General features: G+C 37.9%; 2 protein-coding genes across 2 annotated transcripts; one reads left to right on the top strand and one right to left on the bottom strand.

The window, feature by feature from the left end:
* Positions 1–51: 51 nt before the first annotated feature.
* LOC113309218 (chaperone protein dnaJ GFA2, mitochondrial-like) lies at positions 52–9,369 on the bottom strand. The gene is made up of 18 exons (XM_026557630.1): positions 8,853–9,369; positions 8,675–8,762; positions 8,110–8,188; positions 7,916–7,998; positions 7,576–7,659; positions 7,451–7,489; positions 6,841–6,969; positions 5,681–5,731; positions 5,485–5,572; positions 5,314–5,378; positions 5,152–5,226; positions 4,403–4,475; positions 3,872–3,963; positions 3,720–3,791; positions 1,397–1,453; positions 1,089–1,137; positions 685–751; positions 52–428 (listed from the first exon to the last, which is right to left on the bottom strand). Exons 3-18 carry the CDS (start codon positions 8,117–8,119, stop codon positions 335–337), a joined length of 1,128 nt encoding a protein of 375 aa, XP_026413415.1. The 5' UTR covers positions 8,120–8,188; positions 8,675–8,762; positions 8,853–9,369; the 3' UTR covers positions 52–334.
* Positions 9,370–13,898: 4,529 nt separating this feature from the next.
* LOC113355242 (acidic leucine-rich nuclear phosphoprotein 32 family member B-like) lies at positions 13,899–14,936 on the top strand. Its single transcript, XM_026598062.1, has 3 exons — positions 13,899–13,964; positions 14,087–14,135; positions 14,689–14,936. The coding sequence occupies exons 1-3, from the start codon at positions 13,899–13,901 to the stop codon at positions 14,934–14,936; spliced, it is 363 nt and encodes a 120-aa protein (XP_026453847.1).
* Positions 14,937–25,215: the final 10,279 nt, after the last annotated feature.

Raw genomic sequence — 25,215 nt, 5'->3', positions numbered from 1 at the left:
TTGTAACACAAAATGAATAGAATAAGATTATACGACCACAAGGAGGAAAAATGAAATAAAACAGCGCCCTTTATGATTGAATCAGTATATATTGAAAACTGTAATATGTACAACAAGGGATCCTACATCTGCAAATGAGTAATCATGAGTTTACTCTCCTCTCAAATATTCAAATGTGATCTCAACCAGGAAAAATTCTGCGCATCTTACAGATAAATACCCTCTAGATGGATGCAACATGTAAGAGGGGTAGGAGTGAAATGCAAGCAAAATATTTGCAAAAAAATTTAATCGAGTAAGCAGGCTGGTTGTGTTTAAATTATGATGCTCATTTTTACCCAAACTGCGCGCTATCACCCTTGTAATCTTCTCCCTGTTCCTCCTTCGCAAATTCTTCAATTAACTCGCGTTGTCTTTGCGTTAGATTCCTGTACCAGAAGAAAATAAAATCCTCATCAAATAGATATTTTCATATAAATCTATATATATACCTGATGTGCTATTTACATATGCTTTTTTTTTTCCAAGTTCAAATATATTAGCAAAACTAATTTAATTGAAGAATTGATTAACAGCTTGATAGAGGAACGGGAACAGGACTTCTAGTCTTCTACACAACTAAAAGATACTCCAATAGTACAGTTCTAGCATCAACGTAACAAAAAACATATCAATAGAACTTACGTTGGAATGCTGACATTGAAGTGCACATATTGATCACCAAACAACGCAGAGTTACTGGTTTTGATTCCTGTTGGAACATTGGAAGGGTCAAATTAATGGTACAGGAAAAAAAGAAAGGCCAAGTTTGAACATGTATAGATATAAGATGAGATTGCGATACATGTGCAGTAAGTTTACTAAGGCTGTGAGGGACCGAATGGAGTGCATCCAAGAAATTGAAATCATATGTGATAGAGCATCATCAATTTTATAGTATATTACTAAATGCATGGCCCTATCAAGTTTTACTATGGCTAAAGTATGATCATTTATACTAATTCCATACGCGAGACACTCAACCACTAAGAGCATATGCAGGTTGGAAATTTGCGTAAAATTCAAAAACATCCATATACTCTTCTAACCTTTTCTCTTCAGTACAGCCTTCTGACCAGGTTGAGTGCCAGGAGGAACCTGTAACCAAGACCGGGATAAATTTACATCACCTGGGATAAGTTCTGAATACATAACTGAATAAAAAATACTACCTCCGTCCCACTATTAAGTGACCTACATTAATAGTGGGACGGAGAGAGTACTATATATAGATATGATCGTCGTGAAAATTATGAGCAGAGAACTACAAATGGGCAGTTCAGGATGTGTCCCATAGTTTCCAGACACGATAAATTGATCTTTCATCCAATAAAGTAATAGCAAGAACTCCACATACCTTGAGAACAACATCCCCGGTAAGAGTTGGGACTTGAACTGTTCCACCAAGAATCGCCTATAAAAGAAACAACCCAAACAAGAATCTAGTTAATATTCCTCATACATGAACTAGAAACTCATTCTTACCTACAACAAAAATAGAAAAAATTTGTTATTTCACCGCTCAAGTACAAGAAGCTGATTCGCTGATTCAGCAAGTTCAAGTAACCCATACAACCACACACTGCAACTCGAACCTCACCAGCTCACCAGTAACTCAGAAATAAACTCATGGAAACAAAGTAAGAACATGCGATCCCATGGCGACGGCAATGGTAGTGCAGCCGCAAAGGTATGTGTGGTAAGCACCTCATGAAGAGAACGGGTATTGTTGCAGAAAGCCTTCCTAGTTTGAAAATGGTCTCTACTCCCAACTACCTAACACATTTCTAGTGCCATATACATGTGATATTCAACTACTTACAGCAGTGACACCTTCAAATCCCTACAAGAGATCCTAGAAACATCTTTAGTAATTCTAAATGCCGAACTGTTAGTGGCAGTAGGGACACTTATGGTCTATCTTTCATTCACACTCATTTTCCCGTTATTTATGACTTACAACCAGAGATCTCAACCTTCAGCTGTCAACTTTTGTATTTACCCTCCACTTATCCTACATCTAACTGATACAAGCTCTGTAAATGCTGTATGAGGACGCATATCTATTGGATCAACATCAACTTCACCTCTGATCTATGCAATACCTAATCCAGTTATGAACCACAATCAACCAAGTCCTCTTACGATGACTAGTTTTCTAACTATCACATTTTTATCATTTTAAGCCATGAAATAGAACCTGATTGAGCCAATAAGGACCCTGCAGAAACACCATAGAGAACGGGTCCAAATCAAGATCTTATTAAAAGTTGACATCACCCGCATCATAAAGGTTTAACAAAAGGTAAAATGGGGCCTTGATCGTGTCATGTTTTATGTTGATTTACAAGGGTGGAGACCATCTCAGCAAAAAATCAGGCATTAGATCGTTCTTGCACCAGGGACGGACCCAGGATTTTTCCTAGGGTAGGGCTGGATTGTAACAGTGGATAATGCGGCCGAAGGCAGCGGCAAATTTTTTTGGAATACATCACATAATTAGTGGCCAAATAGTGATCTACCCGTACAATACTAAATAGGTAGGGAGATAAAAGTTAAAACGAACACAAATAACAGAAATACAAAGTGATTACCAAAAGAGAAGAAAGTAGGAGTTGAAAGGTAGTGAGTAGAAGAAGATTATTTACTTTAAACATGACTTAAATTTTGAACATCTCATAGTATGGGCTAAAAATCACATACAATTAGCTAAATACAACTAATATGTGGGCTAAACATAAAATTTAACCTAAGTTTCTAGACTAAAGTTTTGTTACCCAAAAATTAGGGACGGGCTATAGCCTCCTTTAGCCCCTTGCTAGGCCCGTCCCTGTCTTGCACACAGGGTGGGGGTCTTCATCAGGACTTCTAAACTGTGTTGCAACGATACGGATACGGTATCGGATACAAGATACCAATACGCTATTATGATACCCCAACTTGAAAAACTAAAATACTGCGATACGGCATATCAGTAGTTTAACATAAATATATTATATATAAGATAGAAACCTAACAAAATACATACATGTATGATTAACCTCACTGGAGAAAAAAAGTCTGGATAAGAAGGAAGATAGTCTAGAGCAAGATCAGTGGACAGATTTGGAACTAATATTTTGTCACTATAGTTAAAACTTCTCATAGAATCTAGTAAAATATCTAAATTTTCTAATATTAAGGTATTGAGATCTAATATTTAGTTAAGTTTAACTGAGTTGTATCTTGAAGTATTGGAGTATTAGTACGCGTATCCGTGTAAATACGTATCGATACGGCTGATTTTTTTTTAGGTGTATCGTTGTAACACAGCTTCTAAACCATAAAAGAGTCTGTGGTTCACTGATGAAAGAAAAGAAGCCCATACAAAGGTCCATATTAGTGGAAGACATTTCCAGATATTTGATACTCAGGTGACCAGCCTTAGACCCATAGACACGCAGAAGAAGTGGGACCCATCTTAGCTGTCAAAGAACTACTTTCATGCACTTATATGAAGAATAAATAGCCAAACAGGAAGGAGCATGACACCGCCCCGAATATTCCTCCAATGACTTTTAATCTTCAAGCTTAAGAACCACTACATTAAAGCTAACAAACAGAACAAAAAAAAAAGAGAGAGAGAGAGAACCAAAAGCATCAACTGAGAAATTGGGAAAGCTAGTCTGCGAAGCACAAACCTGAGTAGCACTCACTACCGCATCGACATGAATATCGAGACCCTCTCTTCGGAAAACAGGATCTTCTCGAACCTGCAATAATTCATGTTTCGATACGTGTAGCGTAGGTTGGTCTATAAAAACATACATATGGCGAGGTTTAGATGTGTTACATTTATCGTAATATAAAGATCGCCAGGTTGATTTCCATCAGGATCTGCTCCACCACTTTTAGGAATCCTGATAGTTTCATTATTATCAATTCCTGAAAGCATCAAAACTCAAATGTAAGAATCAATAGTAAACGACAGATGTTGGCAATAGCTTCCAGGAATGCTGCGTGATTTAGTTCAGTTGAGCCACTCAACAATACACATCTTCTTTGTTTTTGATAATAAACAAATAAACTTGCAGGACCTAAATAACAAGCTTTATCGAGCTGAAGACTCAGTTACACAAAGCGCACAGATAAAGACCATTACTAACTTTCCAAACCGAAATCTAAGCACTATAAGAGAAACTATTATCCAAAAATTCGTTATTTGAAGATGAAAGATATCGGCATCAGAACAGCAGAAAGGAATCCAAACAATGCATAACACTCAAAAATGAGAAAAAATGCTACCTGACTTGAAAATTTAAATGCAGATCAGAATCTAAGTCGTAAAACCTCCAATTGCGAGGAATGCAGTATTAAAGCATACCCGGCATCACATTTATATTCACTGTCTTCGGTCCTCTAACAACTCGATCTCCCTTGCATGACTTGCAGAAGCTCTGCATGTGGATAACAACAGCAGGTGCTCCAATGTTAACTTACATGCAGCAGGAAATATAATCCACATTGCAGTACATCCTTGAAGTTAAATAATTCAACAAATACAGAAAAGACACAAAAAACAGATCATCTGAAGCCAAAATCTCCTTAAAGGGTATATTTGTTTGGTTAGAAACATGAGGTTTTTGCTCCTGCCTATCATTAAGATCGACCAGGGGCAAACTATAAAGCAAAAGGGAACTTCTCGTAATGATGTTAAGTTACAGCATATTTCTAACTAAGCCCTTTTTATTAAATGGATGAACAGAAGTACGTCGAATTTGTCTAAAGTTTATCAGTGCCTCGCCTGTTACTTCAGGCGATATAGTATTTCAAAGAATTACAAATTCGTGAGACTAAATTAAGACATGCATCCGACGTATATACTCCCATAAGCACTGCTGATTCCAAGTCGTAATTAGTCCTATTTCTGGCTTCTAACAAATGATACAGGTGAAACTGATGGTGAAGTCCATTTGACATGACAAAGAATTCGGCAATACTCAAGGGACCTTATTGACATCTGCAGCATACTGGCAAAATAACAACTACAGACGCCACACAAACAGTTTCCAGCAAAAATTAGCTTCCTCATGTTTATAATAGAGTATCCTCAATCTAAAAGATAAGCAATACCGTCACAATTTTTCCCATTCCACCACAACATGTGCATGTCTTTTGCATTCTAAATGGACCAGTCTGCATGGTTACCTGCACATTTAAAGAACCGAATTTTAACTAACAACACAGAAAAGAGGAGTTCAGAGAACCAGCAAAATGAAGGATAATAAAACCGACCACTCCCGAACCCCTACAAGTCTGACATGTTTCAGGCATTGTTCCAGGAGGGACACCAGTTCCACCTGCAAAACATACCCCATGAAGAACATCAAAAAACTGAGGAAGGAAAAAAATGCCTACTTAAACAGTAAGTTAATAGACTTTGAAATTAAAAGTTATCTATCATACCACAAGCTTCACAAGGTAAAGAAGTTTGAAATGTCACAGTTTTGGAGCAACCACGGACAGCTTCCATGAAAGAGAGTTCAAATACAACCTAAGCAGAGCAATTTATATAAAGAAATGATGTCAGCTCAATGGAGTTTTAGTTTTTACTCAACACTTTACCATCTTTAAATTTGTTTCCTCAGAGGGAGAGAGAGACCTTCACATCTTGGCCTCCAAATCCTTTTTGCTTGAAGAATTCTTTGAAAAACTGCTCCAGTTGTAAGCAAAAGATATAAAATCAGTATCCGAGGAAAATTCAATTGTTCTGAACAAGATAATTTAACGATAAGCAGCACAAGTAAGAACATCTGATTCTGATTCCGTGTTAGCCACTTCTACGCAAATGCTCAACTGTATAGAACAGAGCAACTTTAAAACTACCCTTCACTTCTCCAATACAAACACTTTGATGTATCGAGTTTGAAATGAATCCAAGATAATGGATCTAGATGCATAACATGGACTACTCAACTAAGAAAGTGATCCCTGTTATGTTTCTCTATACCAAAATAAGGATGTAGTTTGTATCACCAAAAACGGTTGAACACAAGCATTATAGCATATGGCGCCTATTAAATGAAGGGAAGTCATTCTTATCTCAATCAAAGAAACGATATGTGGAGTTCTGTGAATGAAAAATCACATTTCACAAAAAAGATGAAAATAGAGGATGCATGGAATCTTGGTTTGATAAGTAACAGAAGTAACGAATACAAAGTGATTTTGTATTTGCAAATTGAACAGTTAGGAGTTAACTGAAGACATATCAATTAGATTTTTCAATCAAAAATTACTCCCGGAGGACCTTAACTGCCCAGCTTAGAGCAAGCACTGTGGCCAGGAAGACAGCCATGGAAGACTTCCAAATTGCAAGTGCTATGGTGCTTCCATAGCCAAAACCGAACCCAAGGCTCAAATTCGATTGAGACCAGACAGCCAATGTCCGGCTATCATTAAAAACATGTGAAAGAGAGAAAGAGAGAGACACACTTGTCTCTCATGAAAAAGTAGTTTACTGTCTGAACAGAATTGTACCCAACTTCGTCACAGGATGCAAGAACGAAGTAGAGAAAAGTACTTTTTCCATGACGCTAAGCAACCAGAGCAGTTGCTTTTGCATGAAGAAGCCGTAAAGGAGACAATTGCCTACCACAGTGCTTGTTCTTACAGGTAGGCTTTCAACTAAAGTATAAATGTGCATCAATCTATGAAGTCAACGCATGATAAATATGCTAAAATTCATAATAAAAAAATAGAGAATTCCTAACAAGATTTAGAGATAAGAAAATATGAAGGCATGTGAAAAAAGTTCATTACATCATTCACTCCACCACCACCAGCACCAGCTCCGGGTCGAAAAAAATCCTCAAATGGATTAAAGCCCCCATTGAATGGACTGGGGCCACCACCACCAGCACCTTGTTGTTCAAATGCATCATGACCAACCTATTTACAAAACAAGATTATGAGACTTATATATAGAGAGCAGACAGGATGAAGATAGTTCGAAGTTCGAACTTTTAGACATTTGTGATTAATGAGTTCACAATATTGAAGTTATTTGCTAAGGGTGTTAAAGATGAAAAGAGTGGTGAATATGAACAAAAATAACCATACTTGCAGAGACCATCCTTATATGTGAAAATACAACATATTAAATATGGTACTGTAAGAAGAAGAAGATAGTATCAGATGGAATCTTCAACATATGTATAAAACTTGCACTTATTGCAACTTAGAAAGAATGACACCAAAAAGGAACATAAATTAGTAGAAAAGAATTAATGGATCGGTACCACATAATGCAAAGAACCAAAAAGCTGAATGGCAAAAGCAGATTAAAAACTATCCTACATTGAGGAACATCACTTGAGTGTATTAGTTGCATAATATCTACTAGGAACACATAGAGAACAAATCCGCATACCTGGTCATAATACGATCGCTTTTCATTGTCTTTTAAAACCTAAATCGTACATAACACATGAATAGATAGAATTAATATGACGAAAAGGGGTTACAATATCTAAGAAGAATATCGTGAAAGTATACCTCATAGGCTTTTTGAACCTCTTGAAACTTCTTTGCAGCATCAGCGTCACCTTTATTTGTATCTGGATGAAACTTTTTGGCAAGCTACATATACATGCAAAGAAATAGAATTAATTCAAGAAACAGGACAACTACAGCAATCCAGGTATCATCAGTAACCCTCAAATGATGTTATATGCTGAAATTTTTACGGGCCATCATAATACAGCATAAGCCAAATTCCGTTCCACCAGCGTGTCACAACATGTACATGTCCTTGACGATCACACTATACAATAAGTCAACAAATACAAGAATTGCAAGCAGTTGTTGTGCGTGTAATGCAGATAAAGGAACATACCCCGTGATACGCTTTCTTAATTTCAGATACACTTGATTTCTTGCTGACTCCAAGTATATCGTAATAATCTCTACATACTGAGCCTATAAGAGGCAAAGCCACGTTAAAACAACAATACATAATAGTTAAATAAAAGATCTTTTTTTTTTTGGTGCAAAAAAAAACTTGAGAACAAAGAAAAGAATCTTTAGTACCAGTCAGCATGAATCTTCCTCATTGAACCCAAACACCCATGAAAAACTCCATTTAGAAAACCACCAGTACCAAATTTTGCTGAAACACAAAAAATTAAAAAACATTAATTAATGGATGAAACATATAATACTCTCTCCGTCCCAAATTAATTGAGCTAGTTGTAGTTTTCACAATTCTTAAGGCAAAGAGGAAAGAGGAGTGTATTTAAGTATTTTTTACAATTATACCCTTATGAATAATCACTAATAAAATTTAGAAATGATTTATCTCTTAAACTATACCACAGTTTTTCGTAAATTTTATACCGTTGAAAGACATTTTAAAACATCTATGCACATTTTAAAACATCTATGCAACGAATATAAACATGACTATCAAATTATACATATTTCTTATAGTAATAATAATAAATTAAAATGATAGTTTTAGAGATATCCCCTTGATTAGTGAAATTGCTCAATTATTTGTGGGACAACACTTAAAACCAAATAGCTCAACTAATTTGGGACGGAGGGAGTATATTCTAATTATGAAAAGTAAAATCCAATTAAAAACCTAACATACCATTTTCCAAGTCCCTATACCCAAAATTCATGTATGAATTGCAGGGATTTGAAACGAAACCCCGACCTTGCCGCAAGGAATAATTTAACTGCTCGAGAAAAAACACCGAATCAATGCATATACAGTACTGAAATAAATTGATGCACCCATATCGAAGAAAAATTTATAGGAATCTTACATTTGGAGAAGAGTATAGCAGCTTGGAATCGAGAGACTTTCTGACAAGCCAATAAGCAAGTCTGGTACCGTTGGACCTCACCATTGGAGATCAGTTTGATTGAAAATGGTGTTCGGAAGAGTTGTTTTAATGGAAACCCTAAACAGAAAGGTTTGTAGGAGGAAGCAGGAAAGCAGAGCTTAGGTAATTCACTGTGTATATCTGGAAACGTCGAGAGACGAAAAGAGAGGAGAGAGAGAGAGGTAGTGGCGACGGACGGAGGGTTTATGTTTGTAAATAAATGTAGGGAAAATTAGGGAGAGATCCAAAAAAAAAATAATATTCTCATTGTCAAGCCCATAATTAATTTTAGGTATTGTGACACTCATAATTATTTTCGTGACATCCATAATTATAAGAAATTATTAATAGTGTATGCATCAGGGATTATGCATCCATATAACAGGCTATGCATTAGGGGTATAATTGGTAACACAACTTGGATATAACATATCTAAAAATCCGCGCCTTGGGAATTTTACAAATTTTATATCGTTGGAAATATTTTTAAGAGAGCTACGCAACGAGTACAAACAAGAATATCAAATTTTTGTTTTTCACGAAAAAATCGGAGGTGATCATCATTTTAGGCAAAATTTTCGAAAACTTGATACAAAGCTATTATGCAGCAACCAAAAAAGATGCATAACACATTTTGCAGACGCATAACGAATTATGCAACCATTTTCTCCACTGCATAAAAAATTATGCATTTGGATAACAAAATTATGCATCTATAACAAGTTATGCAACCATTGTTTTGGATGATTTTAGTGCGTACATAAAAAAATTGATGCACTATGCATCCATATTTACGGATGCATATCAGGTTATGCATTTATTTTCTCGATGCATAAAAGATTGTGCAACAATTTTCTCGATGCATAATGCATTACGCGGTCATATTTTCGGATGCATAGCAGATTATGCATCCATTTTCTCGACTGCATAACATGTTATGCAAATATTATTGTAGGTGCATGACAAGTAATGCAGCCTTTTTTTTGTTGGTTTCAATACTAACAAAAAAATAGTTGCATAACGTGTTATGCAACCATTCCCTGGACTGCATAACAAGTTATGCAGCTATTATTGCAGGTGCATGACAAATTATGCAGCCTTTTTTTTTGTTGGTTTCAATACTCACATAAATGTTGCTGCATAATGTGTTATGCGAAAAAAAAATGTAGATGCATAACAGGTTATGCATCCATTTTCATGACTGCATAAAAAATTATTCAGCAACACCGAAAATTTGTAATGGGCAGCATCGAGATACATTTAAAAAATATGGGAAAAAGCTATCTATTTTCAATTAGCACCAGCATATCTTTGTATTATACCTTGATTATTATACCAAATAATAATCAAAATCTTTGTTTTCTATCTCGATTATTATTTTGTATGCATTCCAAAATTTAACATATAATTTTAACTATATATATAGTGATGGTGGTTTTGTTAGTTGCAATCTTCTAGTAACTTCACCCTATGAATTCACAAACTCCATTGCACCAATTCCATCAAATACTGTGTGATTCATGCTTAGTCCGAGAATAACTCCTCCGCTCTTGAATTTGGTCACCTTCATACAAAAAATACTAGGAAATTAAGAAGAACAAAAATACTCTGAATAATATATAACTAACACTCAATTAAGGATGAGTTCAAGAATTAATTTCGAAATTAAAAGTATGAGCTGCATGTATTATATAAACCTGAACCACAAGCAGAAGAGGATATTCATGTATGTTTACTGGACCAAGATTGCCATAAAGAAGTTTCTTAAAAGTAGCAGGTCTGGGTTGCATCAAGTCACCGATCTCTTCCAACGTGCATTCGGTCTCAGCCTCAATAAAAAGAGCACCTTCGCCTGTGCAACAATTGCAAACTTATTTTTCCCATTCAACATAAGACGTCCAACAATGGGATAGTAGTGAACAAGAACGTTTGCTAAGCTATCTAGGCTTGAGCTGCATCTAATATTTTTTCATCAAATGTTTTTCTAAAAAAATTAAAAGTTTGAATCATGTCAGCTCCCCTGTCAATGTTTGAGCTATCAGCATTGAGGATATACCCTTTGGTGTCACTGCACCTTCCCAGAATCAACTCCATTACAATATCCACTGCGTATCTGCAACATAGCTCAATTCTATTTCACCAATTCAACAAGCAACTATCAGCTCAACCATTCACCATCTCCGTTGCACTGCCTCCAGCCTACATCCACTCAACAACACCAGGACAACCAAAAATATCAGCACAATCTCATAACCATTTTAATCCCACCTCATCTAATTTCTCTTCTTTTTTATTTCTTCTTAATTGCTCAAGAACTGGTAATTCAACAGAAACCCAATAAAAAATTCTCTATTTCATCTCTCAAGTCTCAATATCAACTCCAATTTTTATTTCTGCAATCCGCAGACTCTCAATTTCTTATTCGAATTCAACCATCTTCCCCCTGTTTGATTTTAATTCAGATCGACCACATATCCTGCGAGTCATCTCTGTTAACAAACTAGCAGAAAACCCTAATTACTTCTCCATCTGTTTGAGCTAAAAAACGAACTCGATTTCATTTTCAATCCCTTCCAATCTCGGTATTATCTCAAAATCACTTTAAATTTCTTTTTTCATCGATCTGATCTCACTCAACTGTCTCTCGCCTCATAACCATTCTCTTTCACTAATAGATCTTAAATTCGAAATATCCCACAACCCCGTGAATCTCTCCCTTTTTATGAGTTTTAGGTGCCGGTATAGTGGAGAGGAAGAAGAAAATGAATAGAAGATGAAAAAAAGACAGAAACATAATTTTATAAAATCTGGGTGTGGGAGAATTTTCACCCAGAAAATGGGTGCGCGCCTGTAAAATTTTGGGCGTGGATTTCACAGTAGGAAAGTGTGTAAGAATGGGTGTGACTGTAGTTTTCACATAAATGTACCTCTGGGGGTCGTTCCAAATTCTCTGCTGCCGTGTTCATTCGCCTGTTGGGCTTTGTTTGTTTGGTCCGGTAAAATCGGTTTATGAGGCCGTTCTTATGCACTTAACAATTGAGAGGCATATTCAAGGGAAAAAAACGGTTTAGTCCAAAAACGCCTCCAAAAGAACGGTTTCCAGTAGAAGAAATTTGAAAATGAACAGCACCAAAGACCAGATCAAAATCAACAGTGGAAAATTCAACATCAATTTCATTACTAGAATCTTCAAAAAAAATCACCACCTAAGAAGAAACCAAAGATAACAACAGCAACTAAGAAGAAATCAAAGCCTTCAAAGACAACAACAGCTTCAACATCTGTTCAAGTAGCAAATGGTAACAATTCATGGCCTATTCTGTCTGTTTTTGAGAAAAAATTTATGAGATTTGTTGTTGGTGTGTACAGATCTATACACCAACATGTTGTTGCAGTGATTCATGGCATGTTGTGTGTGTTTTTGAGCAATTTTTTTATGATATTTGTTGTTGGTGTGTACATATTTGTACACAAGCATGTTGTTGCAGAGATTCATGGCTTGTTGTATGTGTTTTTGAGCAATTTTTATGAGATCTGTTGTTGGATTTGTACACAAGCATGTTGTTGTAGTGATTCATGGCTTGTTGTATGTGTTTTGGAGCAATTTTTATGAGATATGTTGTTTGTGTGTACATACTTGTACACAAGCATGTTGTTGCAGATATTCATGGCATGTTGTGTGTGTTTTGGAGCAATTTTTATGGGATATGTTGTTGGTGTATACATACTTGTACACAAGAATGTTGTTACAGTGATTCATGGCATGTTGTGTGTGTTTTGGAGATGTTTTTTTTATGGTATTTGTTGTTTGTATGTACATACCAGTACACCAACATGTTGTTGCAGTGATTCAAGACATGTTGAGTGTTTTTTTTTTTGAGATGTTTTTATGGTGTTTGTTGTTTGTGTGTACATACCAGTACACCAACATGTTGTTGCAGTGATTCAAGACATGTTGAGTATTCTTTTTGAGATGTTTTTATGGTATTTGTTGTTTGTGTGTACATACCAATACATCAACATGTTGTTACACTGATTCAAGGCATATTGAGTGTTTTTTAAAGATGTTTTTTGTAGGACTGTACAGGTTTTTACACCATCATGGTGTTATAGTGATATATGGAATGTTGTATGGGAACTAATGTTGCTCTTGTTATATTTATGTAGAAGTGTACTGGTTTGTACACCAACATATTTGTATGAGTATTATGTGTTATGCTTTCCTTTTCTTATTCCCATTTGTCTATTTTCATAGATAAAAATAAACCTTATAGATCAGGTTTTCATGCAATCAATGATTTTGTGAACAAGCACCTTGAGAAGGATGGAGAAGTAAGAAAGAAGAATCCTGATAAAGTCGGGTTCACTGACTTTCAGTTAGAGAAACAAAAGGAGAGCCCTTTTCGGCCTGTTGTAGACGTCTTTGTTCACAAGAAAGCTGAAAAGAAAGAGGAGAAAAAGTCAGAAAAGAATGGGGGTAAAAAGAGAGATGTTTGGTACAAGAATCCGTACTCAATCTTGAAGATTGCGAACCAGATCCGCCATGATAATTCAGGGGAGAATGTTTTCGTTTTCAATAATGCCAAGAAGAAAAAGATAGTGGAAGTAAATAGTATGCCAGAAGATTTGTTTTTAATTATTGGATTAGATATGGTGGCATCAGAAACTGATGAAGGAGAAACTACCAAATCTCGAGCTGATAGGACATATGGTGCACTGATAACCCGAATAACTCTGAAGGAATCAACTAAGTTGGGGAAACTAGATGTGGAGAATGAAATCTTGCGTATAATGAAGGAAAACCAACGTTGCAAAAGGAGATTGAAAGAAATGCTGAGGACTTGGTAGTGTTGTTTGGGATGTACCTGTGCATCGCAGTTTTTTTTTACCCAAGCAAACAGAAGCATGCTTACCAAGTCTCACTACTTTGAATCATTGTATAGAATGAAAAAGACCAACTGGTCGGTTCATATACATAAAAATCTAATGGATAGCATTAGGAAACATATCCAGTCACCACTTAAAGTTAATGGTTGTATGATATACATGTTGGTAAGTTTACATGTGTACATTGTTTTACACCTGTGTTAAGTTGTACCATTTTAAATTCTTTGGTTCATTGTCTTTGTTGGGTCCTATCACATTTCTTGCTCTTTACATGTTTGTTAATGCAGTATTGGTTTGCTGAACACAACAACAGCATGACGGCGAGCAATGAACAAGGTTTCTAAGGTGGATAATAAGTGATATCAGTACAACAATTGAGAGAGACATTAATGATGCTATGAAAAAGGTAACTCGATAACTTTCTTACGATAGTGATTTATTGCTAGATGTGTACATTGATATACACCTTGATAACGTGTACAAAATGGTGATAAATTTTGAATTTTGTCATGTGTACAACAATATACACCTGTAAAACATGTGTAAAAGATGTACACCTGTGATCCATATTGATACTTTGGCATGTTTTCAGATGCAACCAAAATGGGTAAAAGTTTGCAGTGATGAAGAGAAAAAGGTTTTGGATGAGTACCAATAGAATAGGCAAGAAAATAGCACAGATTCACTAAAGGAAAAGTTGCGCATAGCACAAATGCAAAAAGATAAAGTATGTGAAGAGCTTGATCACTTGACGGTTAAACATGAAATGCTTGTTACTTTCACTGAAGAAAAAAGCCTAAAAATTCATGCAGCTGATCTGAAGAATGTTCCAAATGATAAGGATCTTGTTGATTTAACACCTTGTAAGAAATCATTTCATTTACAAAAGCATTAAAACGTGAGGATGAACGTGAATCTGACAAGAATGAGGAGGAGGATGAGGAAGGTGAGAAAGGTAATGATGTGGATAATAGTGATGATGATGAGGAGGAGGAGGAGGAGGAGGAAGGTGATGATGTGGATGATAGTGATGAGGAGGATGAGGAAGGTGAGAAAGGTGGTGATGTGTATGATAGTGATGATGATGATGATGATGATGATGATGATGACAAGGAGGGTGGCAAAGTGGTGATGTGAATGATGATGATGACAAGGAGGGTAGCAAAGGTAGTGATGAGGAGGATGAAGCTGAATCTGAAAAAAATGAAGTTCCGTCTGAAATTCCTGAAAAGCCGAGGTATAACATCACTTTTATTAAATGTGGCAGTTATTTCTTTTTGGGGTTTTTGAGTTTTCCCCACTAAACGAATTAGTAACGTAGCTTTTCCCCTAAATTGTTAATAGTTGCAACTTAACCCCTAAATGCCAATTTCTACCCAAACTGTCCTTAGGTTGTGCATGTACGGTTCACATGTGTGTATTTAACTATCCAATGCCCATTTACCCTCAGGTGGTCGCATTTCCCATGAGTAGAAACATAATAAAAAACTTATGAAAACTATGGCAGTATCAAGTGTAATAATTTTCAATTTGTCAGGACACCAAGTAGCCGTAACTAACTCATCTCAAAAATTAAATATTGGTGCGTCATGGTTGATTCTTACTAATATGCTGGCAGTTCTAAGTTCCAGGTGCATCGACCGTCGAGTATCATATTAAGTACGTTGGGTACCGGACTTGACACTTGCGAAGATGTTGGAAAAAAATGGGTTTCACAAAGGATGAATGACACAGAGAAGAAAGTGTTGCACTCCAAAACTTTCAAGGCTTGTATAAATTTCTTTTAGACAAATATTTCTACCCTCCCAATAACAATTGGCGATTACAACAGGTATGCGAAATATTTCCTTCAGGATACAATGAAAGCCCTGCAACGAAAACTGAATTCAAGGTTTGTACCCCTTGATTCAATCAAGAACACACAAAGAGATTTCTGATTTCTGATGATGCTTTTTGAAACAGAGAAAACAGATTGATTTTTCTTATATCTTAAACGAAACTGGGAGAAGCTATTTATAAAGGGTTTTGCACCTGTTGGGAATAAGTTTTTATTCGCCAACAGGTTTCTATTCACGAAACGTCAGGTTCCTTCATCAACAGACATCAATGGTGTCTTTTGGATTCGAAATTTTCGAACAGGCTTTTATCGGCCAATTAAAACCTTCAGTTCAAAAAATTCTTCCGGGGGCGTTGCCCCCTTGAAACCCCACCAGGGGCGGTCTCCCCTGGACCCCCACGACCTGACCTGTCAGGTCGACCACAGCCTGGGGGGCGATGCCCCCCAGGACCCCCCTTTGGTTAGCGGCGTTGAAAATATTCCAACATTCTCCCCCTATTTTCAAAAACCATAAAACAAAGTTAAAACTTTTAAATCAGAGTGACTGCATCACCGAAGTGACTGCCTACGTACCCGAGTGGGATCAAGCCAACGTAGTTCAAGCACAATTGAGACTAAGCATCATCGTTGAAATCAACACATAAATGATAGGTATTTTTTGGATTTGAACCTTCACTTAGTGTAAGAAACTCAAAGCCTTATCGAGGTTCTATGGTGAAACCAGTCTTGAACCAAGTACCCCTTATGATAAAACCGGAGTCTCCACACATATTGATTTCATAAAATCATGTGTTCTGTAGCCAAGCACGTTAATGGCCATGTGCTTATATCCTTGTTCATGAGTCTTCTTTAGAGAACGGTCTTATTCTCTTAGGAAACGGCCTTATTTCCATTAAGTCTCGAAGGTGTTTCTGCGATACACCTTTTACTAATCATAGACTCATTAAGGATTTACATCCATCCTATTTTCTTGCAGAAACCAGCACTAATAAGAAATGGGAAGTTTTTATATTAGTGCTCCATAATCCACATCCATAACTTGTTGGTACCACATTGAACCTTGTTTATCCTTTTCAAAACATAGGTTGGGTTTCTGCTATGGGAGATCAAACTTCCTTCACAGACCTTAGTCCCATTTCTTTCCTTTTTATTGAAACCACTGAACTTGGTAGACTTTTCGTAAATGGGTCTGCCAAATTCCTCTTTGATTCAATAAAGTTAACCGTAACTACTCCCCTCTTGAGTAGTTGCCTAACCATGTAGTGTCTAAGACTTGCATGTCTAGACTTTCCATTATAAGTCTTATTAGAGATATTAGATTGTAGCTTGATTATCACAATTAATCAAGACCGCCGGAGTTGGCTTCTTCCAAAAAGGAATTTCCATAAGTAGGTTTCTAAGCCAATCTGCCTCCTTACATGCATCAGTTAAAGCTATCAATTCTGACAACATTGTTGAATCAGAAATACAAGTCTGCTTCTTGGAACTCCAAGACACAGCAGCACCCCCTAATGTAAAAATCCATCCAGAAGTTGACTTGAAATTTGATTCTACATTGTTCCAGTTAGCATCGCTGTACCCCTCTAGTGCAGCGGGATAGCCTTGGTAATGCAAACCAAAATTTATTGTTCTTTTCAAGTAAGCCATAACTCTTGAAACTGCTTTCCAGTGTTCATATCCTGGATTACTTGAGAAACGACATAATATTCCCACGGCTTGGGCTATGTCCGGTCTTGTGCAATGCATAGCGTACATAAGACTCCCAATAACACTAGAATACTCAAGTTGAGCATGAGTACGACCGGTGTTCTTCATTAACTTGATAGTATGGTCTAAAGGAGTAGGTGCTGGATTGTCATCAAAGTGACCATATTTCTTGAGAAATTTCTCAATATAATGAGATTGAGTTAAAACCAACTCATCTCCCTTTCTTAGGATCTTAATTCCCAGGATTACATCAGCCTCTCCTAAATCCTTCATATCAAAGTTAGAACTAAGAAACTTCTTTGTTTCTTCCACAACAGATATGTCAGACCCAAAGATTAACATATTATCAACATACAAACAGAGAATCACACAACCAGAACTATCATGCTTACTATAGATACATTTGTCCGCATCATTCACCACAAAACCATATGACAAAACTACTTTATCAAACTTCTCATGCCATTGCATAGGGGCTTGCTTCAAACCATAGAGAGATTTCACTAACTTGCAAACTTTCTTCTCTTGGCCTGGTAATATGAAACCTTCAGGTTGTTCCATATATATCTCTTCTTCTAAATCCCCATTTAGAAAAGCAGTTTTGACATCCATTTGATGCACAACCAACTTATGAATAGAAGCAAATGCAATCAAGCAACGAATGGATGAGATGCGGGCAACAGGAGCATATGTATCAAAGTAATCAATACCATGTCTTTGTTTATAACCCTTGGCAACTAGCCTTGCCTTAAACTTATCAACTTCACCATCAGCTCTCAACTTTCTCTTGAATATCCATTTACTTCCTATTGCTTTAGCACCAGGAGGTAAATTTACTAATACCCAAGTCCCGTTAGTCAAAAGCGAATGCTTTTCATCATTGATGGCTTCTTTCCAGAAATTTGCATCTCTAGAACTCATGGCTTCAGCATAAGTTTTAGGGTCATCATCAGTATGCATAACATACTGGTTAACACTAAGAATTCTATTCTTATTTGCCTCTACAAGGTAATAAATAAAGTTTGGATCAGGCTTTTTCTCAATCCTTCCTCTCTTACTCCTTCTAGGTTCGATATCTTCAGTAGGCACTGAAATATCATTGTCATGAGTAGGAGAGGGATTTTCATCATTGTTATCAATCTCCATAGGTTCTAGATCAGGTAACAATGGATTCTCCATGGGTTGCATTTGAGAACTGTTCCTATTTAAGTTCTCAAAGAATTCCACATCTACAGATTCTATAATCTCAAAAGTGTCAAGGTTTATAAATCTGTAGGTGATACTATTAAGAGAGTATCCCACAAAAGCACATTTATAAGCCCTGTTTCCCAACTTTGGTCTTTTGGGATCAAGCTTTCGAACATATGCTAAACAACCCCAGACTTTAAGTCTTCTCAAGTTTGGTTTCCTCTTAAACCACAACTCATAAGGAGAAACACTCTTCTTTTTCAAAGGAATTCTATTCAAAATATAACATGCAGACAACATAGCTTCACCCCACAAAGAATTAGGCAAACCAGAACTTATAAGCATGCAATTAACCATATCAATCAAAGTTCTATTTTTCCTTTCAGCCATACCATTTTGTTGAGGTGTGTAAGGTGCAGTACGTTGATGAACTAAACCATGCTCTTGACAAAAGGAATTAAATTCAGTAGGAAAGTATTCACCACCACGATCAGAACGTAAAATCTTAATTTTGTGCTCTAATTGTGTCTCTACTTCTGCTTTATAAATCCTAAATTTATCAAAGACTTCATCCTTAGATTTCATTAAATATGTATAAGCATATCTAGTACTATCTTCTATAAAAGTGACATAATACTTATTTCCACCACGAGTGGCAGAACCATGCAAATCACCCACATCACTATGTACTAATTCAAGTAAGGAAGAATTTCGTACTACAGACTTATGGGAAATTCTAGTTATCTTTGCTTGCACACATATTTCACATTTAGAAGCATGATCAAAATTGCAATCAGAAATCAAGCCTAATCGATTCATGTTTCCAAGAGAACCATAATTCACATGCCCTAATCTACCATGCCATAAATTAACAGAGTCAACAATATAAGCAGAACCATTATTTATTAAATTAAGCTTAATCATCCCATTACAAGCATATCCTTGTCCAACAAACACACCATTTTTGGACAACACAAACTTATTAGACTCATAGGTCGTCTTGAATCCAGCCTTCATAACAAGGTCGCCGGAAACAAGGTTCTTCACGATGTCAGGGACATGTAAAACATTAGTAAGAGTCACAGTCTTTCCCGAAGTAAACGAGAGTTCAACAGTGCCTTTCCCAATAACTTTGCTGCGTTGACCGTTTGCGGAGACAACATCGTTTCCTTCTCCACTAACCGGTTCGTATGTCTTGTAAAGATTTCTATCCTTACAGATATGGATGGTTGCACCATTGTCGTACCACCATCCACCCCCAGTTTCAGCAACAGCATTGGCGGCTTGCACCACGATCACAAGTTTGTCATCGACCATATTTGCCTCCTTTTTATGGTTCTGCTGTTGTTTCTTTTTGAGACGACAGTCACGAGCAAAATGGCCGGGTTTGTCACAGAAGTAGCAAGGGCCGCCAGCGCCCTTCTTCTTACTCTTCTTGTTGGGATGCTTCTTAAACTGAGTATCATTCTTAGGTTTCAAGGAATTCGGTGTTTTAGATTCTTCTACGCTATTCACCTTAGAATGGTTTTCAGAATGTGGACTATCCTTAAGTTCTCGCTTACGAGAGTCCTCTTCTATGCGAAGATGACGTTGTAAGGCCTCTAAATCATAGTCAGTCTCAGCATGCTTAAGTTTCTTCTTATAACCATTCCAAGAAGGGGGGAGACGAGAAATAATAACCCCAACAACAAACGCAGAAACAAGATCAATTCCAGCATCCTTAAGATGATTAACTATGAGTAAAAGTTCACTGACCTGGGCAATGATTGACTTACTGTCAACCATCTTAAAATCCATGAAATTGCAAATCAGGAATTTCTTGTTGCTTGCTTCAGAAATCTTGTATTTGTTGTCAAGCGCAGTCCACAATCCCTTTGCAGTCCCAATACTCCGATGTGCATTGTACACATGTTTGTCCAGAGCATTCAAAATATGACCACGACACATGAAATCATCTTCCTGACGCTGCTTTCGTCTAGCCTTCAATTCCTCAGTGTCATTGTCAGTTGCAGCAGGAATTTCCTCCAATCCATCTTCAAGTATGTACCACAACTTGATGGTGATCAGGAAAAACTTCACAGTCTCTTGCCAACGGGTAAAACCTTCACCATCAAAACGTTCCAATCGAGTAAAGGTTTGGTTCATCACTTGCAGAGATTGAGCAGTAGCATTCGAATTCGAAGATTCACCCTCCATTGCCAGAAAGTATTTGTCTAAAAACTGTTGGAAAAAAATGGGTTTCACAAAGGATGAATGACACAGAGAAGAAAGTGTTGCACTCCAAAACTTTCAAGGCTTGTATAAATTTCTTTTAGACAAATATTTCTACCCTCCCAATAACAATTGGCAATTACAACAGGTATGCGAAATATTGCCTTCAGGATACAATGAAAGCCCTGCAACGAAAACTGAATTCAAGGTTTGTACCCCTTGATTCAATCAAGAACACACAAAGAGATTTCTGATTTCTGATGATGCTTTTTGAAACAGAGAAAACAGATTGATTTTTCTTATATCTTAAACGAAACTGGGAGAAGCTATTTATAAAGGGTTTTGCACCTGTTGGGAATAGGTTTTTATTCGCCAACAGGTTTCTATTCACGAAACGTCAGGTTCCTTCATCAACAGACATCAATGGTGTCTTTTGGATTCGAAATTTTCGAACAGGCTTTTATCGGCCAATTAAAACCTTCAGTTCAAAAAATTCTTCCGGGGGCGTTGCCCCCTTGAAACCCCACCAGGGGCGGTCTCCCCTGGACCCCCACGACCTGACCTGTCAGGTCGACCACAGCCTAGGGGGCGATGCCCCCAGGACCCCCCTTTGGTTAGCGGCGTTGAAAATATTCCAACAGAAGATGCACTAATGTATATCAAAACAATCAAACTTGATTCATCCATTGAATATCGAGAATTATCCAACAAGATCTAGTAATTGGAAAGTACTAGAAGAACTTAGTAATACAAAAAAATAATTACAAAAAAAAAAGTAACTGAATTGAAAATTTTCAATCAGAATTGAAATAAACAAAACATTTCATAATTAATTTCAAACAAAGTCTCCTCTAAACGTACAGCAGATCCACACATCTTTTCAAATACCATCTTGACTTTTCTTGTAAACAAATACTCCAAATCAAACAAACAAGAACTATCCAATAAATACACCAACTAGTATTTCTGCTTCTTTCACAAAGAAGAAGATGACAATGAAGGAAAAAACTTTCTTGATATATATGTCCGCTGCAATAACCACTCTCTGGCTACAACGGTGGTAGAGAAGGTGAGTGAGATTTTGGAGAGGAAATATTTTATGATGGTGGAGATGTCAAAATCGATGATGTTGTAGGGGAGACGGGACTTTTGAGTTGGAGAAGAATCGAAAACCCTAACATTATCAAGCATTTCTGTTTTTTTCTTCAAGGGACGAGACATGTCCAGCACGAGAGGCAAAATGGGTGATTGACGGTTTAATACACACTAAGGACATTTTGGGCGGAAATTAACATCTAGGGGGGCAAATTGCATATATTAACAATTTAGGGGGAAGCTACATTACTAATTCGTTTAGAGTGAAAATTCAAAAACCCCTTTCTTTTTACATTCTTTATGTGTGTATATAATTGTACACCAGTGTGCTAAAACTCATACCGTTTCTCAAAACTTGCATTTTTTAGCACTTTTTCATCAACGACCAATGAGGCAAATGAAGAAAAGGATGGGGATGATGGAAGTGAATATTACAAAGGAGTTCAGTCTGAAACTGCTAACAAGCCGAGGTATGATGATCTCAGCGTCCATTCTTTTCATTTTATGTATGTGTACATACTTGTACACCACTGCTAAAAATTATACATACGTCATATTCTTGCATGCAACTTTGTAGGAAATTAAAACATCTCAAATAAAATTGTATTTTTCAACACTCCTCTATCAAAGACAAATGAAGAAGAGGATGGCAAGGATGGAACAAGCCGAGGAATTGAATCTGAAACTGCTAACAAGCCGAGATATGAAAAAAATGATCTCAGCTCGCATTTCTTTTCATTTTCCGTATATGTGTACCAAGATGTACACCTTAGTGATTTCTTCTCTGTGTGTGTGTACAAATATGTACACTAGTGTACAACTTTGTACACCCTAATAAAATTGCATTTTTTCAGCGCTCCTCTGTTAAAGACAACATAAATTCTTGAAGATCAACAAGACCAGATGCACCTTGATAACTAGGATGTGATGAATACAACTCAAACTGTTGAAATTGGTGAAGCTACGATAATCGCAGCTCAAGCCATATCTCAGCTGGACCCTTAAGGCATGTTGCCGGGTTGAAGAAGAAGTCCTTTTACTCACACAAGGATAAGAGCAACAAAAGGATCCTTATACAACAATTCATGACCTTCTAGATAACTTGTCTGATACTGTGTTCATTAAGCTTGAAAAAGGTTGTTATAAAACGGCACGACCTGAAGTGAAGGAATGGATGACAACCATGATCCGCAACGATTGTCCAAGCTTTTCATTATTGAGCCAAAAAGATCCAAAAGAAGAGTAGTCGCAAAAATCATTATCCAATGAAGATGTACGAGAAAAGATCATTGTTGAAACAGTGCAGTTCATCCAACAACATGAAGGTGGATTTTTTAGCAGTCAAGAAGTAGAAGAACTAAAGACACCAACAAAGACAATAACATGGAAAATGAGAGAGGCAGATATGTTGAGGACACAAGCGGCTGGCAAGTTGTTCAAGACGCCACAAAAGAGAGTTGCAAAGAAAAATCCAGATCTGGAGTTCACTACCGAGGGTACAACCAGACCTGGTAAGATAAAAGCAGATCAAAAGGGCAAGGAGATCAAAGCGGGACAAGAACTGGGCTATCCTGCGCCACTAAAGAGAAAGGCATATGACTATCATCCTCTTAATACATTGCCAACTAAATAGAAAGGCATATGACTATCATCCTCTTAATCCATCGACAAATGTTCGTCAATCCCAACAATACCAAGACATGAAACCAGTAGAGGACAAAAAAAGGATACAAAAGTTCTTTGACTATGCAAGCGTGGGGTAAGTTCACAAAACACTACCTAGCACTCTTTACATAAAAAAAATTATGTGCACCACTATGTACACCATGTTAACATTTCCTTTATGAATATACAACACTGTAGCTTGGTGTTGATGGTGGTTTTTAGCTTAGGCTTAAAATCGTAAAACTGTACAACTGACATGACGTCACTATGACCATTAGCACATTTATTAAATCAATCAGCATGCCTACGCAAGAATTATCGGGGTACTTTTTTTTATGGGTCATGTTCCACGGCAGAACCCTTAACATCGACTGACGTCATCTATGCCAAACCCTAATTCTCATGCTACCGCGCTAATGCATGCCAGCCGCACCACTGTGCCGATGGCAAACCATGCCAGCCACATCTCCGCGCTAAGGCATGCCGACCATGCCAGCACCACTGTGCCAATCGCAAACCATACCAGCCACATCTCCGCGCCAAGGCATGCCAACCATGCCAGCCACACCACTATGCCGATGGAAAACCATGCCAGCCACATCTCCGCGCCAAGGCATGCCGACCATACCAGCCGCACCACTGTGCCGATGGCAAACCATGCCAGCCACGTCTACCGCGCCAAGGCATGCCAACCATGCTAGCCGCACCATGCGCCAATGGCATGCCAAACCCTTGGACCCACCATGCCAATCCAACCGCACCTTGCCTTGGCCCCAACATGCCAAGCCAACCGCACCTTGCCTTGGCCCCAACCACGCTAGCCGCACCATGCGCCTTGGCCCCACCATGCCAAGACAAATGCACCTTGCCTTGGCCCCACCATGCCAAGCCAACCGCACCTTGCCTTGGGCCCACCATGCCAAGCCGTCCGTGCCAAACTCTTGGCCCCACTATGCCAAGCCGTCTGAGCCATTTGCCTTGGCCCCACCATGTCGACCTTCCCTATGCGGCTACCAAAACGAAGGTGTGCGACGGTCAACAGCCACCCTTCAATCCTAGATGCAAATCCTAGCCGTCCAAGGTCGACAAACAACGCATGGTAACCTTTGGCCCAAAACCCTAGTTTTGGCCATGCCAAACCGCGCCAAGGCATGCCATGCCACATGTGCCAATGGCATGCCAACCACCTTGTCGCGTCATACCATGCCGGCCTTCCCTATGCGGCTAACAAAACGAAGGCGTGCGACGATCAACGACCACCCTTCAATCCTAGATGCAAATCCTAGCCGTCCAAGGTCGCCAAACAACGCATGGTAACATTTGTCCCAAAACCCTAGTTTTGGCCTCGCCAAACCGCGCCAAGGCATGCCATGCCACGTGTGCCAATGGCATGCCAACCACCTTACCGCGCATATCATGTCGACCTTCCCTATGCGGCTACCAAAACGAAGGCGTGCGACGATCAACGACCACCCTTCAATCCTAGATGCAAATACTAGCCGTCCAAGATCGCCAAACAACGCATGGTAACCTTTGGCCCAAAACCCTAGTTTTGGCCACGCCAAACCGCGCCAAGGCATGGCATGCCAACCACCTTGTCGCGCCATACCATGCCGGCCTTTCCTATGCGGCTACCACAACAATCAACGTCCACTCTTTCATCTAAGGTGCAGATCTTAGCCGTCCAAGGTTACCAGCTAACGCATGGCAACC

This window comes from Papaver somniferum, chromosome 1 (genome assembly GCF_003573695.1).
Source record: "Papaver somniferum cultivar HN1 chromosome 1, ASM357369v1, whole genome shotgun sequence".
Classification (NCBI taxonomy): Eukaryota; Viridiplantae; Streptophyta; class Magnoliopsida; order Ranunculales; family Papaveraceae; genus Papaver; species Papaver somniferum.
Note: the sequence above shows the minus strand (reverse complement) of the source record. Positions and strands in the feature narration are given on the sequence as shown.